Genomic DNA, 17497 nt, shown 5'->3' with positions numbered 1-17497 from the left:
CATACCCTAAACCATCTCCAACACAGTCTAAGCTAGGGCAAAACACATTTGGTTTTATGGAAATCAGGAATCAATAGCCTATTCATAAATTTAGAAAGTAGGCTAGTGAACATGTCATGTTAGACAGTTTATTGACCATGCAGTTATTGAGGACATGCATTTACTGAACACATTATGTCTGAAGAACGAACTGAACTCAACCTACCTGAAATCTGTTTAGACACGCAGCTGGCTCGTCAATATCGTAACGCCGTTACGATTTACATTCATTAGCCTATCAGGCTCCAGCACGCAGCTGAATCATGAGCAGAGCTCTTGTAAACTGGGGATCATGACCCACCTAATGGAAATCCTTGCTGCGACATGTTGGCATCCGTTAGATTACGGTCAGATTGATGTTTGCAGCGTCCGCGTTGAGCGACAGACAGCAAGAAGGAAATCTAGTAGCTAAGTGTGGAACAGCAGCACCCGGAAGCGAAAGTAAGAGCAGGATGGCAGTGATGAGGCTGCCACGTTTATACGTCAAAATGATGCTCAGATGCGAAATAAATGACGTTTCGTAACGGAACGAACAGAGCAAACAGCTGAGTTTCCAGCCTGGCTGTTGTCAGAGGACGGAGCCGAGAGCTCTCCGTGGTGCTGAACTGGAGCAGTGAAACATCTATTTCCTATCATTTATTTCCTTCCAAAAACATGTCGTGTGTGTAACAGCTGTTTACGAATTCAGTGTGTGTGCGGGGTTAACATGTAGCTAGATGTAGCCTATTAGGTCTTGTTCCTGCTGTAAATCCGCTGCCCCGCCTCTCCTTTCTCTTTCCCACACTCGTCTGATCATTTGTGCTGGATGAGGCTGGATCTCAAACGCATGACTGATCACTGCTGAATTCACCACAGTTTTTACTCTTTTTTTTTTTTTTTTTTAATTTTCCCTCCTTTTCGTCTTTTTCTGCTTTTAATTTTTGTTTTTTGTTTAGGCCTATTTGCAAACCTGTTTGGTAGCTACAGAGCAGCTCACATGATCTTTGGATCGAGATAACTTGTTTCAACAAAAATGAAACGTCGGAGAATCCAAACTTTTATTCGGTTACTTCTGTGTGTCAGTATTTTTCCACGTAAGTTTCCATCCATTTTACTCGAGGTTAAAATACGGACTCATAACTCGATATTTCTTCTTGCATCTAGTTAGGCTATTGACGATGAAAGATAAGTAGAAAGTTTGCAGAATTCAAATTCTCATCTCATTTTATAATAGCCCACCGTTTTTACATTTAATCATCATTTCTCCTTAGATTTTCCTTGCTCTTCCATAAAAGATGATACTCACAATCTGCAAACTTGCAGCCAGTTGTTCAGGGATTTTGCCATCATCATAATCCCATAGACCTTCTTTGTATCCAGCTCAGGGTTAACATCTGGCTCACCCAAATCCAATGCTGACATTAGAAACAAGCCCCAGTTAGAAGATAGGCTATTGTTGCTATTTTTAAAAGTAGGCTATCAAACATCTGCTGTCATGATTCTCCTTAATTTAAAAGTATGAGTGAAGAAATTCTATGAATAGAATAATTATGTTTGTGAACAATATTTTTTTAGATGAAAAAAAAGAAGAAAAAAAAAGAAGGAAAATTCTAACTTTATTTTCCCATGATGTAAATGTTAAATCAGAATTTTAGGCTCATTTTGATTTCCACATGCTGTGTATCCTGAGGATAAAGTGATCAATAAACACACACTACACTGCAGGACACAGGCTAAACAGAGAAAGATGTTGCTGGTATAGGCCTACATAATGTCAGATTTGCCTGATCTCTTTCTGGAGCTTTAGAGAAGGGCAATCTAACCTAACATCCCCTTTGCCCCCTTCCACCATCTGTCATGCAGCCACATTACCCCTCATGCACTGTTTCTTATCACCTCAGTCTTCTCAGCACTGAATGACTCTGACCAGAAAAAATGGTCCCATCAGAATGTCCTAAATTTTGTCATTGGCTGTAAACTGTTTCTTTCCCTGTCTTAGCCTGCTGGTGTGCTCATGGGAAATATGCTCAGAAGCTGCTGAAAGATTTATTCACCAACTATACTAGTGCACTGAGGCCTGTGGAGGACACAAACACCATCCTGAATGTGACCCTGCAGGTTACACTGTCACAAATTATCGACATGGTAAAAAACCAGTGTACAAGTTCTTATGTCTAAAGAATGGACCAGAAACAATGGTCAATTAATTGATTAGCCAGAACACATAATCTGAAAATTTCATAATTGGTTCATTGATTCAGTAATATTTGAGTAATAATAATAATAATAATAATAATAATAATAATAATAAAAAAGTGAATATGTGTGTTTTGGACACTTTCCCAGGCTTCAACCTCCTCAATACTACTTAGTCTTTTGATTAAACAAAATGTAACGGAGGTCCACTGGTATACCGTTACCTTGGGGTCTGAGGAGATTGTGAAATTTTTGAAATTCTATACTAAACAACATCAAAGAAAAGAAAAGAAAAAGATTCACTGATTATGTTAGTCCAATCCTGTGCTATTTTAATGTGTCATAACATTATTGTTTACCTTATGTATTTGTTATTTATTTTGTATAAATTTCAATGTTTTACAGGATGAGCGAAACCAAATTTTGACTGCATATTTATGGATACGGCAAGTGTGGGTTGATGCACACCTCAGATGGAATAAAGATGATTACGATGGACTTGATACCATCCGTATACCTAGTAGTTATGTATGGAGACCTGATATAGTCCTATATAACAAGTAGGTCGGAATGGTATTGGGTTAATCATTCAGTGATTAACTTACTTTGGCTCTTTTTGGTCAGTATATGAGGCACAAGCTGAACAGTCCTTGAAGCTATTATTCATGGGAGTGTCCAGGCCTCTGTCTGCTCTTTATACACCAGTAATGTAACTACTGCAGTCATCCAAAGGACATTGAAAACAATAATAACTTAAATTTAAACTTAAAATCAGAGGCACCACTTTTCTGACAAAAAAGGAGGAACAGGGAAGAACAGGGTCAAGGAACATGCTTTTAAGTCTGAGTGATGCCTCTGATGATATCACATTGATTATGATGACCCACCAACAGGTGACATAGGATAGCCACATGCTAACACATGAAAATACAAACATTTTGCATTACTGAAAAGATATAAAATGCAGACATAACACTGATGAATGAGTACAACTCTTCAAAATGTGTTGACTCTTCTCTCAGTTGTACTTGTGCCTTGGTATCCTGATCAATTGTCTCTCTCTAAACATTCTCCACCTGCTTCCAGGTAGTTCAACTTCTATATATCAATTAGCTTTTGGTATGACTGTGAACACAGCTGCTCTAATTTCAGGTTCCAGACAAGTTTTCTTTGTCTTCCAGTGCAGATGATCATTTTACTGGCCCTATGGACACCAATGTGGTGATCCGAGACGATGGCCAGATCATGTGGGATTCCCCAGCTATCACCAAGAGTTCTTGCAAAGTGGACGTGTCTTTCTTCCCCTTCGATGCTCAACAATGCAGGTTCACCTATGGCTCCTGGACCTATAATGGTAACCAGCTGGATATCCTAAACGCCATGGACAGTGCAGACCTGGCTGATCTGGTGGACAATGTTGAGTGGGAAGTGCAGGGTATGCCAGCTAAGAGGAATGTGATTCAGTATGGCTGCTGTGCTGACCCTTACCCGGATGTGACCTACACGCTGAAGCTGAAGAGACGAGCATCCTTTTATGTTTTTAACTTGCTTATACCATGTGTGATGATCTCTTTTCTGGCTCCACTGGGCTTCTACTTGCCCGCTGACTCTGGAGAGAAGGTGTCATTGGGAGTCACTGTGATGCTGGCCCTCACTGTCTTTCAGCTGTTGGTTGCAGAGATCATGCCACCCTCTGAGAATGTACCTCTTATTGGTAAGGGCAATACATGAGTGTCAAAACCCAACACATGCACTGCAAAAACTCAAAATCTTACCAGGAATATTTGTCTCATTTCCAGTCAAAATGTCTCATTTCTAGTCAAAACGAACCTCATTCTACTTAAAATAAGACTCATCACATAAAAAGTAGCTTGTTTTTAGACACTTTTTACTTCTTTCAAGCAGATTTTCACTTGAAATAAGTAAATCTGACAGTGGATCAAGTTTTTCTTTCTTATTACAAGCACAAACAACTTGCTTTCACTGGCAGATTTTTCTACTTATTTCAAGTGAAAATTAGTTTGAAACAAGTGAAAATTATCTAAAAATAAATTAATTTTTAGGTGATGAGTCTTATTTTAAGTGGAAAGAGATTAGTTTTGACTAGAAATGAGACATTTTGAAAAGAAATAAGACAAATATTCTTGGAAAGATTTTGAGTTTTTGCAGTGTGTTGTTACATGTAAGTAACAACATGTTTATTTTTTTCTTATTTTCTCCCACAGGAAAGTATTACATCGCAACAATGACCATGATCACAGCCTCCACTGCCCTAACCATCTTCATAATGAACATACACCACTGTGGTCCAGATGCCAAGCCTGTTCCCAAGTGGGCCAAGAAAGTAATTCTGCAGTACATGGCCAGAGTGTGCTTTGTTTACGAAGTTGGGGAAAACTGCATGTCGCCACAGCCGGAGAAACAGGAGCCCCCGCCTGTAAAGAACACCAACTGCACCATGAATGGTCAGGCAGGGCCATGTAGAGAGGACTGTGTCTTCAAAATGGAGAGAGGACAGGAGGCAGTGACCGAGGAGAGGGAAGACATGGATCAGATGATGAGTCCTTTGGGCTCAATTGGGAAGAATCCTACCAACCACTACACCACTTGGAAAAATGACATTTTCATGAGCATGGACTGTGGGGATTCAGGGGGTCAAATGAGATGCAGGAAGGGAGGTGTGAGTGAGGGAGAGAGAAAGGAACGAGAGATCTCCTGCTGCACCCAAAGCAATGATAGGCAGCTGCTGCGTAATATTGAGTATATAGCCAACTGTTACAGGGATCAGAGGGCCACACAGAAAAGGACTGGGGAGTGGAAGAAGGTAGCGAAAGTTTTAGACCGTTTCTTCATGTGGATATTTTTCATAATGGTGTTTTTAATGAGCCTGCTCATCATGGGCAAAGCTATCTAACTGCGGGAATTCTGAAAAGAATTTAATGACAGTGTTAACTTGAGCGTGACAAAGGTCATTACAGGGTAGTAAATGATTAATGGCTTATCCAATAATTCACATATAACATTAACATTAAGGACTAAGTCACCACATAACCTCCTGCATTCCTAAGTAGAATTCATTTTTGATAAGTGTTTAATGGGTTGTTGACAACTTGCTTTACCTAACTTTTGTTTGAATGTTGTGTGAAAGTTATCAAGCCCAGCCATGAAATAGAAAGTCTGTTGTCAAATCACACACAATTTCCTGTTGTATTTCCACAGTTTTGTGCTTTCATTTTTTTTTTTTTAAATTATGCTCTGATTAGTTTCTTTACAACATGTATTTATTTGTATCAGAAATTATAGGTCAAAGGATTCACAAAAGCAATAAGAGGTGTTGAAATTCACTGACAGTCTTTTTTTTTTATTAGATGAGTAAATTATGTAAGATTGTATGTATGTAACGATAAATAATTTTACTGGTGTAGTTCATAAGGCTGGTGATGAAACAAATAACATTCCAGACAGAAAGTTACCCAAACATGTGAAAATGATGTCTCTCAGGAACAGTGATGGAGTACTGTCCATACACAAATGTAATTTAGGACATAGAGAATACAGTATGTCCCTGTATCATAACTGGTGTTGCCATATATGCACCCATATTGTTATCGCATCTATCTCCTCTAAGAAAATTTGAGTAAGATTCCCAGTAGAGATATTAAAAATGTCAATGAATTGTTTATTTATTTATTTTCTTAAACTTTCACAGGTGAAATGGGACGGATTCATGTGTTCTACTTATAGTAGTGCATGACAGTTTTTTTCAAAGAAATGAAATAATACAAATTCATAGTAATAAGGATAATACACAATGATCAAAAACAAGAAACAAACACACAAACAAACAAAAAACAACAACAAACAGACAGTCAAAGAACAAAAACAATAGCAAAAAAGAAAAGAGAGAACCATGGTGTTTCCATTGTACAGTTGGTATGTCAAAACTAGATAAACACAGGTCCCAAAACTTGGATGTTACATACATACAGACGCACTTGATAGGGAGGGGGAAGAGGGTGGGGGGGGTTCTGCTCAATTAATCAATCAAATTCTTCAGATTCTTCATTAATGCCGAGTATTCGACATAAATTGTTTATGATATACATTTCCATGAAAGTTTGTAAAAAAAAAAAAAAAAACACACACGCACACAAAAAAACAAGATTGGGCATTGTATTACATCAGTTGCATCAACAACTCAATGAAAAAGTCAATACACATCCAGAGAGGGTTCTTTGTATGAAATCAGAACAACCCTCAGTGTAACCCACATGGATTATCTGTTAAATCCCCTGGATCACAGCCATTTGCTTCTCTCTTGATCTGCATTATCCCTGGTCTTTATGGTGCAAAATGGGCCATAACTCTTTAATCTGAAGAAAACAGACCGAATGCTTCATCAGCAGTACAGTGTATTACCTTTGAAATGAAAACGATTTGAAAAAATGTGCACTTCCACATTCAGCGAGGATGAGAATTGTCTTTTAGACAAATTTGATATGGGGGATTCAATAATCAGACCACTGGATCTTAGGAGACCTCTGGCTGACCTTTCATCACAAGATCTATAGTCTACTACGAGGAAACACAGCCTAATTTCAGCAAGCAATGTGGAAAGATGAGGGCAGTAGTTTTTTTGTGAATACAATGGTACATATCAGTTCAAAAGTATCTACTGTTGTTACAATTGTACAGTGTATGCAGAAAGGCCACAATGTAAGGGAGATTATAACATCCAGAGTCACTAAAATGAGATGAGCTTACAATCTAACTGTGTATCTGACCAATCCTCTCATCAGAATCAGAAGTGATAGTAAACAATGATCTAAAATAAATTGAACTGTTATTAGGACTCATTGTGATTCATTAACATTTGACATTACACAAATATTTTTCAAATAAAATGATTGTGACTGCAGTGTTATTAGTCCTGTATAGAGGGACATAATGACTCACACAGCAGCGGAAAAGCAGCAAGTTGAAAAATGTTAATTCACCACTCATTCATTCATTAAAGGAAAATGCAGTTACTGTAATTTCAGAAATTTGATGACTTTGTTAATGTTACTCTGTCTTTATTATAAGAGTACTGAAACACAATCTCACTCACTGAAAAAAAGGTGACTTATTACAAGTAAAACAAACATCTTAGTATATACAGACAGGCTTTAGAACAGGTCTGCCATGCTTTGTTTATATTTCTCTATACAGTATGTTTTATGCAGAAGATAGAAGGCATTAGGTTGGAGACACATTTCTTTGTAATATTTGGATAATTTTATCGCGTAATGATCTTGTTTGCATTCCATAAATAATTGGATTTAAATTAGCAGGGACAACATGAAATAAAATATATGCAATCTTCCTTAAATCTGGGTGATTTGGGAAACGATGCAGTATGATGGTTAAAAATCCTGACCAGAGCATGATTAGATACAGAACAAGGTGGCTCGCACATGTTTGCAGAGCTCTGTTGTTCAATTCTTTGTTTTTCTTGATCCAGCAGATGAGAGCTATTCTGAAGTAGGTGACAGCAATGCCTCCAATTGAGCAACTAAACAGCAGCACAGTGAAAAAGAGTCCATAGATATTGTTGATGGACACATCCTCACAAGAAAGTTTGAACAGTGATGCATTGTCACAATAAGCATTTTGTACAACTGATCTACAACGGGACAACCTCACTGTAAGACCGATCAGAACAGACACAAGCAGTAATGACACCCCCCATGCAGTTGCTGACAGGCCGATCACGGCCTTTGTAGTCATGATGGAGTTGTATCGTAAAGGGTGACATATAGCCACATATCTGTCAATTGCCATAATGATGAGAATCATGTGTGAAGCTGAACCGAATGTGTGGCTGTAAAAAGCTTGAGTCACACACTGGTTGTAGGTGATGAATCGTTCAGTCGAAATGATATGAGCCATCAGCTGAGGCAGTAGGACTGTGTTACCTATCAGATCATTGACAGACAGGTTACAAAAGAGGATGTACATCGGCTGGTGCAAACTCTTCTCAGTGATGATAAGTACAAACACTCCAATGTTTGAAAAAAGCAGGGAAAAGTAAACAAACAGCAGTAAGAAAAACAGAGGGTATGTGAACTCTGGAGATATGTCAAACCCTTGGATCTCTAAGATGTCACTTGAAATTGTCATGTTTCTTTCCATTCTGTTTAAGTCAATGGACAACCTGGAAAAGGAAAAAAAAACAGTTAGTAGCTTAATAATAGTGATGGTGGATAAAAGAAAATCGAAGCTGACATAAAATGTATCTGGGAAGCATTTAGTGTCACACATCAGGCACCATTATTGCATTTTATATTTTTTATCCATAAGGACAATATGAAAAAACTCTAAATATTACTAAGAAATTAAACTTAAACATTATATAATTAAACAATTAATGCTGAATATGTAATACTTACGTTTTAAGTATTGATTTCTGTCTCCTTCTGTATGTGCACCAAAGTGTTCTGCAGTTAAAAACATGAAATTAAACATTAACATTCAAACTGGCAGTACTCAGCACCTTAGTAGTTTAATTGACGAGGAACATTGTCATGTAAATATATCAAATAAATGCAAAACACAAACAATAAGCATGCATTGTCACATTTATGTATGTTGATAGGCTAACAGTGATAGAGGGTATTACCTAGGCGGTAGCAATCTGGACTGGCTACAGTAGATCGTGATCTCTTTTATCTTCAGCCTGAGGGACATCTGACAACAACTTGCTCTCTCTCACAAGAGTGAAAGTGTTAGGGTTAGATTTAACTTAGCCTCCTGGAACTGTAGATTCCCAAATGGACAGATATGGAAATCCTTGCACACATGTGGGTAGGTGAAGCCCCTAAAGGTCAGATGCCTCCTTAATAAATATGACATCACATGTATTTTTTTTTTTTTTTTTACCATATCTCACTAATGAATTCCAGCCAGTGCTTTACAATAACTATGAATTGTTCACACAAAGGTGTGATCACAAGGGGGCCCGTAAGCCAAGCCCCCTCCTGTGTTTAATGACAGTGAAACATACATGCTTAAAAAGGTTACATGCTGTCATTCCGACATCCCACCATTCCGACAACCCACCATTTAAATATACCACCATTCCGACATAGCCCTATTTCGACATGCAAACGTCCCACAATTCCGACAAGGCTTTCAACATAAGGAAATGTGCATTATTTAACAGGTGACTCCCTCCTTTAATACATGCTGATAGAGGAAAACCCACATGGTTGTGCATAATTATGCAGCAGAGCGCAGACAGGGACTAGTCTGCCTGTCTAGCCACTACCACTAAACTTAACCAACTCTTTTCATCATTGCGTAAGCCCAACCAGTGCAAAATCATTTTTTGGGAAAAAAAAAGCTATTAAAGCAACATTGCGGAGCTTCAGCTCAGTGCTTCCACCATCTGGTTGAGAAGCGCTATCGTCTGACGCGGTGACGACGACGACCGGAGGAGAACCGTAAGTTTCGCTTTTACCCACCACGTCTCTCCCTCGACGCAGAGGGGAGGGGGGGATGAGGGGGGGCGGTGTTTCGTACCCGTGCAGGGAAGTTACATAGTGCAGTTTCAGCCGATGCGACCCGGCTCAGACTGCAGCGGCAGCACCATTCATCCTATTAACCATTTTTCTACCATTGCAATGAGTCTGGAAACATTATTTTAAGGCCGAAAAACTCCGCAATGTTACTTTAAAGGAATTGTCGGAAAGGCAGGATGTTTAATAAAAGAAAAAAAAAATCATTAAGCAAGCACCGCATGAAGCTAGTTTTACTTGCATACATCTACCCAGCTGGCTATGCCTATTATAGCTAATGCTAACTGAGCAAGTGAGCACAACAAACTAAGCAAAAAATCTTTGGCATCACAGCTCCACCCCACATCACAAAGTTTTGTTTGTATCCTATGGTCATTTTTAAGCGGGGGGCAACTGCCATTCCGACATCCCACCAGTCCGACATAAGCCTCTAATTGTCTAAATGGCAACACTTAATTTTGAATTCATGACAAGACTCATTAGGCGAAGCTATGTGTTTCCAGTCTTAATCTGCTCAGTTTTGTTTATCCTGTATCCACGGCAGTCTCAGATTTTGTGAGTGCAGCTTTTCTGTCAGCTCTCACCAGTCTGCCCATTCTTCTCTAAAATCTCTCAGCTAAATGATCAGGGTTTAAAATGGAAATGGTTTGAAGTTAAAAGTTGACAGGCTTTATTCAAGTGCAATTCTTTCAGATGTCTTAAAATTGCAATTATTGATCTAAAATTGATAGAATCAATCATTAACAAAGTGATGTCAGCAAAGACTAAAACGCACTCAAATCACTTCATATTTATTTATTTGTTTTTGTATATTTTGTGGCTTTTTATGCCTTTATTAGATAGCACAGTTGAGAGAGACAGGAAATGGGGAGTCAGAGAGAGGGGGAATGCCATGCAGGAGGGCCGTCCAATGCAGGATTCGAACCGGGGCCTGCAGCAAGGACTTTAGCCTATAGGGCGCCTGCTCAACCTACTGTGCCACCACTTCACATTTATTTAAACATTTTTTATTCAACGTTTCTTTCATGTTCACATTAGAAAATTGTAGGAAAAAGATGATTCAAAAGTCACAATATGGTCTAGAGAGGATAGAGTGAGTTTTAAGTGCATAAACACATTAAATTAATTTTAACTTTAATTCATTGTGAAAGTGAAAGTGAAAATCACACAAGATTACATACACTGGAACCAATTTAAAAATTTCAATTTCAATGTGACATCTATAAGGTAAAGACCACAGACAGTAATTAAAAGTTAAAGTCAATTAACAAAGCAACTCCAGGGTCCATCATGTCCATTTCTCCTGGGTTAGACTAATGTCCTTGTGTCCTAACGGCCCTTTTGTGTCTATAAACAGTGTCTTGGTTCCCAAAGGCCTGATGTGACCACTTCAGTTCCATAGTTTTTCAATTATTATTTTCCTCATGTTGTCTCGAAGAAAATATGAGATGGTCAGACAGTATAATATTAACATGTTTATATATATAATATGTCTAATCTATTTTGGTATTCAAAATATTCTTTAAAACTTGAAATATCATTTTATAAACCAATTATGACATATGGGGACAAACACGCTTTTAGCAAATACTATTTTGTGGTACATGAAATCAATGTGTTAAAAGATTTAACATAATAACATACTTGAATAAAGATAAAGAATCAAAAAAGAATCTAATGTTTATAATTTGTTATGTCTCGTGGAACCTCACTGGCTACAGCTTCCCATGAGTGTTATTTAACAACATCCTCATCATTAGCAAATAACAAGGAATGTCATTATCAACTGGAGGCTTACTAATTGTCAAGGGATTAATTGTGTTGTGAGACAGTTAATAACACACCATCTAATCATGCCTCAATGGAGCTCTTCTGACAAAGTAATTAGGAATCTGGCTGATGTAATTCTGTAAACTTGTAGTGTGTTCAGTTACATGATATGGTTGCAGTAGCTCTTTCACTGAAAGATTCCTGGATATGATTATTTCCACTATTCCTGTTAGTGTGCAATCATCAATACAGTCTTAATCTAATGCAAATTAATGAAAAGAGGATAAGTTCGGGTCAAATTTCTAAATCCAGTCAGGTCACACCAACACCGTAGGTTGAAATTTGGAAAATGACCACCTGCTCTGCTGGATCATGATGCATTCAGTGAATCTGATCATTAAGAAAAACCTCATGTTTAATTACCTTTGATTTAAAAGTTTATAGCCTATTTGTAATTTGTATGATCACTACTACAACAGACACAAATATGTAGTGTCCCAATTTCTTTACAATTTTGTTGAAACCAAGACTCACTGAGGATTCAAAATAACTTTGTACTATGAGTCAACAGTGGTTACAGACAAACATTAGGAACCGTTGTGTTCAACAGCACTGGTCAATGGTCAAGTAACAAGAACAACACGTGGGTCACAACCCACATATTGCTGGAGAAAACTTGTTTCTCATTTTTACCTGGAATGGAGAAATATTGGACCCTAGTTTTGTGGCACGGCACAAGGTGGCGCAGCCAGCGCAGTGCAAGTTTCGACCAGTGCAGCATGGCGCACGGTCAATTTGGCAGTTTGGTAGACCACGGTGTGCTGGGTGTGGTGGCGCAGCAGGGGGAGGTGTCACAGATTCAGCTTCGTACAATAAAAGTTTCGTGCCAAAAAGCCACGCCGAGAGTGAGGCGAAAGCCTGCCCTCTCCAACCTAGTCTACTCTCGGCACAAGGCGAAGCACAGCCGTTAGCTGGCCAATGTGCAGTGAACAAACACTATTTAATGCAACTAATGGAATCAACACGTGAATTTTACATAGATGGTTCCGTCACATCTGACGTCAGATCAAAGATGGTTGGCACGTGTAACGGAAACTCAGCCTGACTGAATTAACACAGCTGAAACTGTGATGCAAACTAACAAAAAACTAAATAACTATCATCTCTCTCAGCCACCCACAAACAGCCTCGGCATCAGATAGTGAGTACTGTATAGCCTACTCAGCATCTCTCATCTCAGAAAATAAAAATAGAAAGAGAGAGAGACCATGGCAATGTGTCCTTTAAGCTGAGATGCTTCTGATTTCATCCCTGTTACGCATGATTTGTTCATGTTGTGATCAGTGTACACTTCTCATCTTTGTTACACAGGGCTTAAAGCAGATATCAGTGGAATGTTTTTGTTAATATAAGTCCTAAATAGTCCTATTTTCCGTCAGCAATCACTTACATGAAGTATTTCAGCCTAAACACGAGTCTCTCCGTCACTCTGCTCTGCTGTAACCCGAGGAGAAAATTTTCCTTGTGGGATACAAGTGTTATCCAATGAGGAGAGAGAACGGCATGAAGGGCTGTGTGTGCAGCCAAGGGATGCGCGTGAATGTGGTGACGTAGCACGAGGACCAATTGATGCCTGACAAGGGCGGGGGCTGCTAACTCATGGTGCGTTCAAAGAAACTCGTACTTTGTGTTTTTCCTTCCTGTGAAGTCATACCAGTTCGATCTGGTACGAGTTCACGGGTCGGAAGTTACGAGTGGCCGTTATAGGGAACTTTCACAGACAACAGGATGGTAAAAACACGAGCTACGGGTTACCTGGAACGCTACCAAGTCGTAGTTGTGACTTGAAGCTGTAACTTACGGTTTCAAAAGCCTGCCTTGAACGCAGCATTAGCCGAAACGGCCGTGAAGCTGATATCTGCTTTAAATATGGTTTACTAAACATGAGTGTCTTTATTAGTGTAAAATGTGTGTGTGTGCGTTTTTTTGTTTGTTTGTTTTTTTACACTGGGCAACGGTTCTCAGGGCAAACCTGATTAACGATATTAGTAACCTCCTTATTCAGTCACTCTGAGCTCGGATCTCCAGGATCAAAGCATCTGTTTCCTCCTGGGAGAGGTTTGGCTGTCTGGCGTCGCTGTCTCCTTCGTCCATATCGAAGTAGAAGATGAAAAATTTGCAGTGTGCATCGCCCGCGGCGCAGTTAAAGGTGAAGAGAGGAGCTAATTTGATTGGCGAAGATCTGAATCGGCTGTGTTAATCCCACTCCACGCCCTCTCTCCTCCTTCTTTCCAGTTACATCATTCCGACATCCCACCACTCCAACATCCCACCATTTATTTATTATATTATTTAGACATACCACCATTCCGACATACTGCGATTCCGACATGCGAACATCCCACCATTCCAACAAGGCTTTCTATAAGGAAATGTGCGTTACTCAACGGGTGACTCCCCTCTTCAAGATCATGATAGAGGAATACCCACATGGTTGTGCGTAATTGCGCAGCAGAGCGCAGACAGGGACTACCGTAAAACTTCAAATAATGGCCGAGTACCAATTAGCCGCCGGTCCCAATTAACCGCCGGGTGTAGCAAAATATTTTTTATATTTAACGCCCATCACATATGTATAAACGCCGGGTCAAATATTGTTTTTCTGGTTGCCAAAAAATATTCTATGCAAATGTAGCGGGTGTCTCTAGACATTAAAGTCGTCCGAGGACCGACGAGACGCCTCTGGGCTGGTTGCTCCTGCCCGGTCTGTCCACTCATCTCATCCGCACTTCAGCACCTGTCCTTGGGCTGCACAGTGTCGGCTCAGCTTGCTCCTTGTTTTAAATGACTTGTTACTCCTTTTAAAAGTAGCGTAAACAACCAATTCTCTGATTATATGCGTATTTAGTTAGGCTATAGGCCTACGTTGCATCATTATTAGTTATAGGCCTACTTTATTCCCTCAAAAAAAAAAAAAAAAAAAAGTGTGGAAGAGGAGCGGGGCACTTGCAACTTGCGGCAGATCAGAGAGGGCGGAGGACCGACATGACGGGGGGTCTCTGTCTCCGGACCGGAGATCCAGTTGTTATATCTGGTGAGGTTTAGGTTGAACACTATTAATAAACGCAGGTCCCTAATAAACGCCTGTCGATTTGAGCGATTTAAGCAAATAAACGCCCGGGCCTTTATCTGCCTGTCTAGCCTGGGGACGGCTCTCCATTCCGACACACCGCTGTTCCGAAAACCCCCCACTCCAAAACCCCACTGTTCCGAACTGATTGCGTCCGTCAGTCCGTTCGGAGTGGGGGGGGGTTTCGGAATGGATGGGTTTCCCCAACAGCCTTTTTGGAATTGACCTTTCGCAAAAGCTCCGCCCCCCTTAGTTACCGTTGCTAGCCCGACAAGCTTCTCGATGCTGCCCGAGTGTAAACAGTGTTTTTATATTGAGCGTCTTGAGGCATCAGAGTCTCAGAGGCATATGAGCGCTATATTTATGAATATTAATAATCACTAAACATTCTGACACCACTACAAAATTGCGTGGTCACAATGTAAACATAATGATGATCAAAATACGTCTTTTATCGATTCATAAATTGCATCATGTGGCGCATCTGCAAGAGAATACGGGTAACAGGATATGGTGTCGCACACCGAGACCAGAGCTTCTTCTTTTCTTTTTTTCTCCCCACCGAGAGGATTCAATCTATGGAAGTACACTATAGTAGGCAGGCTACACTGTTTCCTCATACGTACAGCTCCTTCTATTTTTTAAAATGGCCGCAAATACACCGCTGCATGTCTTCTGTTCATTCATCTCCTCATAGCGCTGTTTGTTATTGGCATTCACACACACAGAGCGAGAGAGAGAGAGAAGCGCACATGCTGCAGCAGTGCTTGGTGAAAGTGAAAGTTGTAAGGTCCGATCAACCGACCGATTAATTTCTGTTTTAATACAATCAATCATACAATAAAGTCAGCTATAGCTCTACATTTCCAAAAACTAAGTCAGTTACTATGTGTATGTACAATAACACCCTGATGTTAAAGTGACGTTAGTAGTAGTCCATTACTCTTTATCTGTTTAATCCATAGTTTTAAAATGCTCTAAATCAGTTTCTTACTGTACATCAAGAATGTGTTCCTTGCTGTCACGTGTTAACAACCATCTCATCTAATCTTCATTTGTTATGAATAAATTAAGTAAACAGAGGGATACCTAAAGACAACTGATCCCATCACATTAAGTAATTTGAAGGCACACTTTTTCTAATTAGTTTGGACCTAAAATTAATTAATAATAATAAAGTCTTTTGTTTGGGTGTTTGTTTTTTGTTACTTGAAAGTTCATATTTTTCCTAGAAAAAGACTATGGTTTCTTTTCTTCTTCTTTAAAATAATAATAATAATAATGTGCCCTAAATACCTGCAGGATGGCAAATATATGTTTATCTTTATGATTCTCCACAAATTTTACTTTCAGTCATCCTGACATTATTCATCTTGGCAAAACCCTTGACAATCCCAGAGGCAAGAGGTGACGTAAAGAAATTATGGTAATGGTCATGGTGACATCAAATAAAGCAGGGCGGGCAGTAGAGTCATTCAAAGCACTTTATGTAGCACTGCTTTAACTGATATGTTGTCTAAACTGTGACTTCTTCATCTTGAGACAATTTCAGATAATACATTATCATGACTGTTTTTCTCTTTACTAATCAAAGCAAAAATGGACAACAAATCATTTGGGTTCCTCTCTGAGTTAACCCTGGATCCATTTGTAATTCCACCTGGCGGAAAGTACCCTATCTTTTTTCTTGGTCTTACAATCTATTTTTTTGGCATCTTTTGCAACCTGACCTTGTTAACTCTGATCATTTTGAAGAAGAATCTTCACAAACCCATGTATTTCATCCTGTTCAGTCTTCCACTCAATGATCTGATAGGCATAACTGCAATGCTACCAAAAGTACTTTCAGATATTGTTATGGAGACAAATAAGGTTTACTATCCTCTGTGTGTTTTACAGGCATTCTTACTCCACATGTATGGTGGTGGGATCTTGTTTATTCTTGCAGCAATGTCCTTTGATCGTTATGTTGCCATCTGCATGCCATTACGCTACAACTCTGTTATGACTCCCAGGGTTGTAATTTGTATTATCGCTCTAGTTTGGGGTCTTGACTTTGTCTTGATTGTATCACTGTTCTCTTTGCAGACAAGGCTCCCAAGGTGCAAATCTGTCATTATGAATGTGTTCTGTGATAATCCATCTCTACTGAAGCTCACATGTGGAAACACGGCAGTCAATAATATCATAGGACTGTTCAACACAGCAGTCATGCAAATTGTGAGTGTGTCTGTTCAGGCATTTACATACGTGAAGATTCTCATCACATGTGTGGCTACAAGGGGGTCTCAGGCAAAGACGAAAGCTGTCAACACATGTATTGCACAATTGGTCATATTGATTATATTTGAAATTGTGGGAACTTTTACAATTTTATCTCACAGATTTAAAAACGTATCAGCTGACTTGCAAAAGATAATGGGGATGCTAATATTTCTTGTACCCCCACTTCTAAATCCAATTGTGTATGGGCTGTATACAAGTGAAGTAAGAGGCACACTCCTGAGAGTCATCAAAAATAGAGTATCTGGCTAAATTTCTACATGAGGTGACCAACAATAATTAATTCCATCTTTTTTGAGCTGCATTGTTCCATCTCAGGAGCACTATAACATTGTAAATACTATTTTGGAAACAACAGCTACTGTGTTTGGAGCCATAATGAATGACTTTGAACATTAACTAAACACACTTTCAATAGTTTTCTTTGATGCAGAAATGTTACATTCTATACAGAAATCATGTTTTTGGAGTAGAACAGGAAATATTATACATTTCAGTTTTTCCTTTGTATCTTTTTTTTTTTTTTTTTTAATTAATCTTC

At 39.1% G+C, this 17497-nt stretch overlaps 3 protein-coding genes across 3 annotated transcripts; 2 read left to right on the top strand and 1 right to left on the bottom strand.

Moving 5' to 3' along the window:
- Positions 1-1051: 1051 nt before the first annotated feature.
- On the top strand, positions 1052-5128 carry chrna10a (cholinergic receptor, nicotinic, alpha 10a; the record flags this gene model as incomplete). Its single annotated transcript, XM_083984831.1, has 5 exons — positions 1052-1112; positions 2018-2163; positions 2620-2774; positions 3396-3928; positions 4440-5128. The coding sequence occupies 5 exons, from the start codon at positions 1052-1054 to the stop codon at positions 5126-5128; spliced, it is 1584 nt and encodes a 527-aa protein (XP_083840957.1).
- A 2324-nt stretch (positions 5129-7452) lies between these two features.
- On the bottom strand, positions 7453-8388 carry LOC310995286 (olfactory receptor 52N5-like; the record flags this gene model as incomplete). The annotated part of the gene is made up of 1 exon (XM_083984299.1): positions 7453-8388. The coding sequence occupies one exon, from the start codon at positions 8386-8388 to the stop codon at positions 7453-7455; it is 936 nt and encodes a 311-aa protein (XP_083840425.1).
- A 7884-nt stretch (positions 8389-16272) lies between these two features.
- On the top strand, positions 16273-17208 carry LOC310995719 (olfactory receptor 8G17-like; the record flags this gene model as incomplete). Its single annotated transcript, XM_083984843.1, has 1 exon — positions 16273-17208. One exon carries the CDS (start codon positions 16273-16275, stop codon positions 17206-17208), a length of 936 nt encoding a protein of 311 aa, XP_083840969.1.
- Between the last annotated feature and the right edge of the window lie 289 nt (positions 17209-17497).

This window comes from Trachurus trachurus (genome assembly GCF_905171665.1).
Source record: "Trachurus trachurus genome assembly, chromosome: 13".
Lineage (NCBI taxonomy): Eukaryota > Metazoa > Chordata > Actinopteri > Carangiformes > Carangidae > Trachurus > Trachurus trachurus.
Note: the sequence above shows the minus strand (reverse complement) of the source record. Positions and strands in the feature narration are given on the sequence as shown.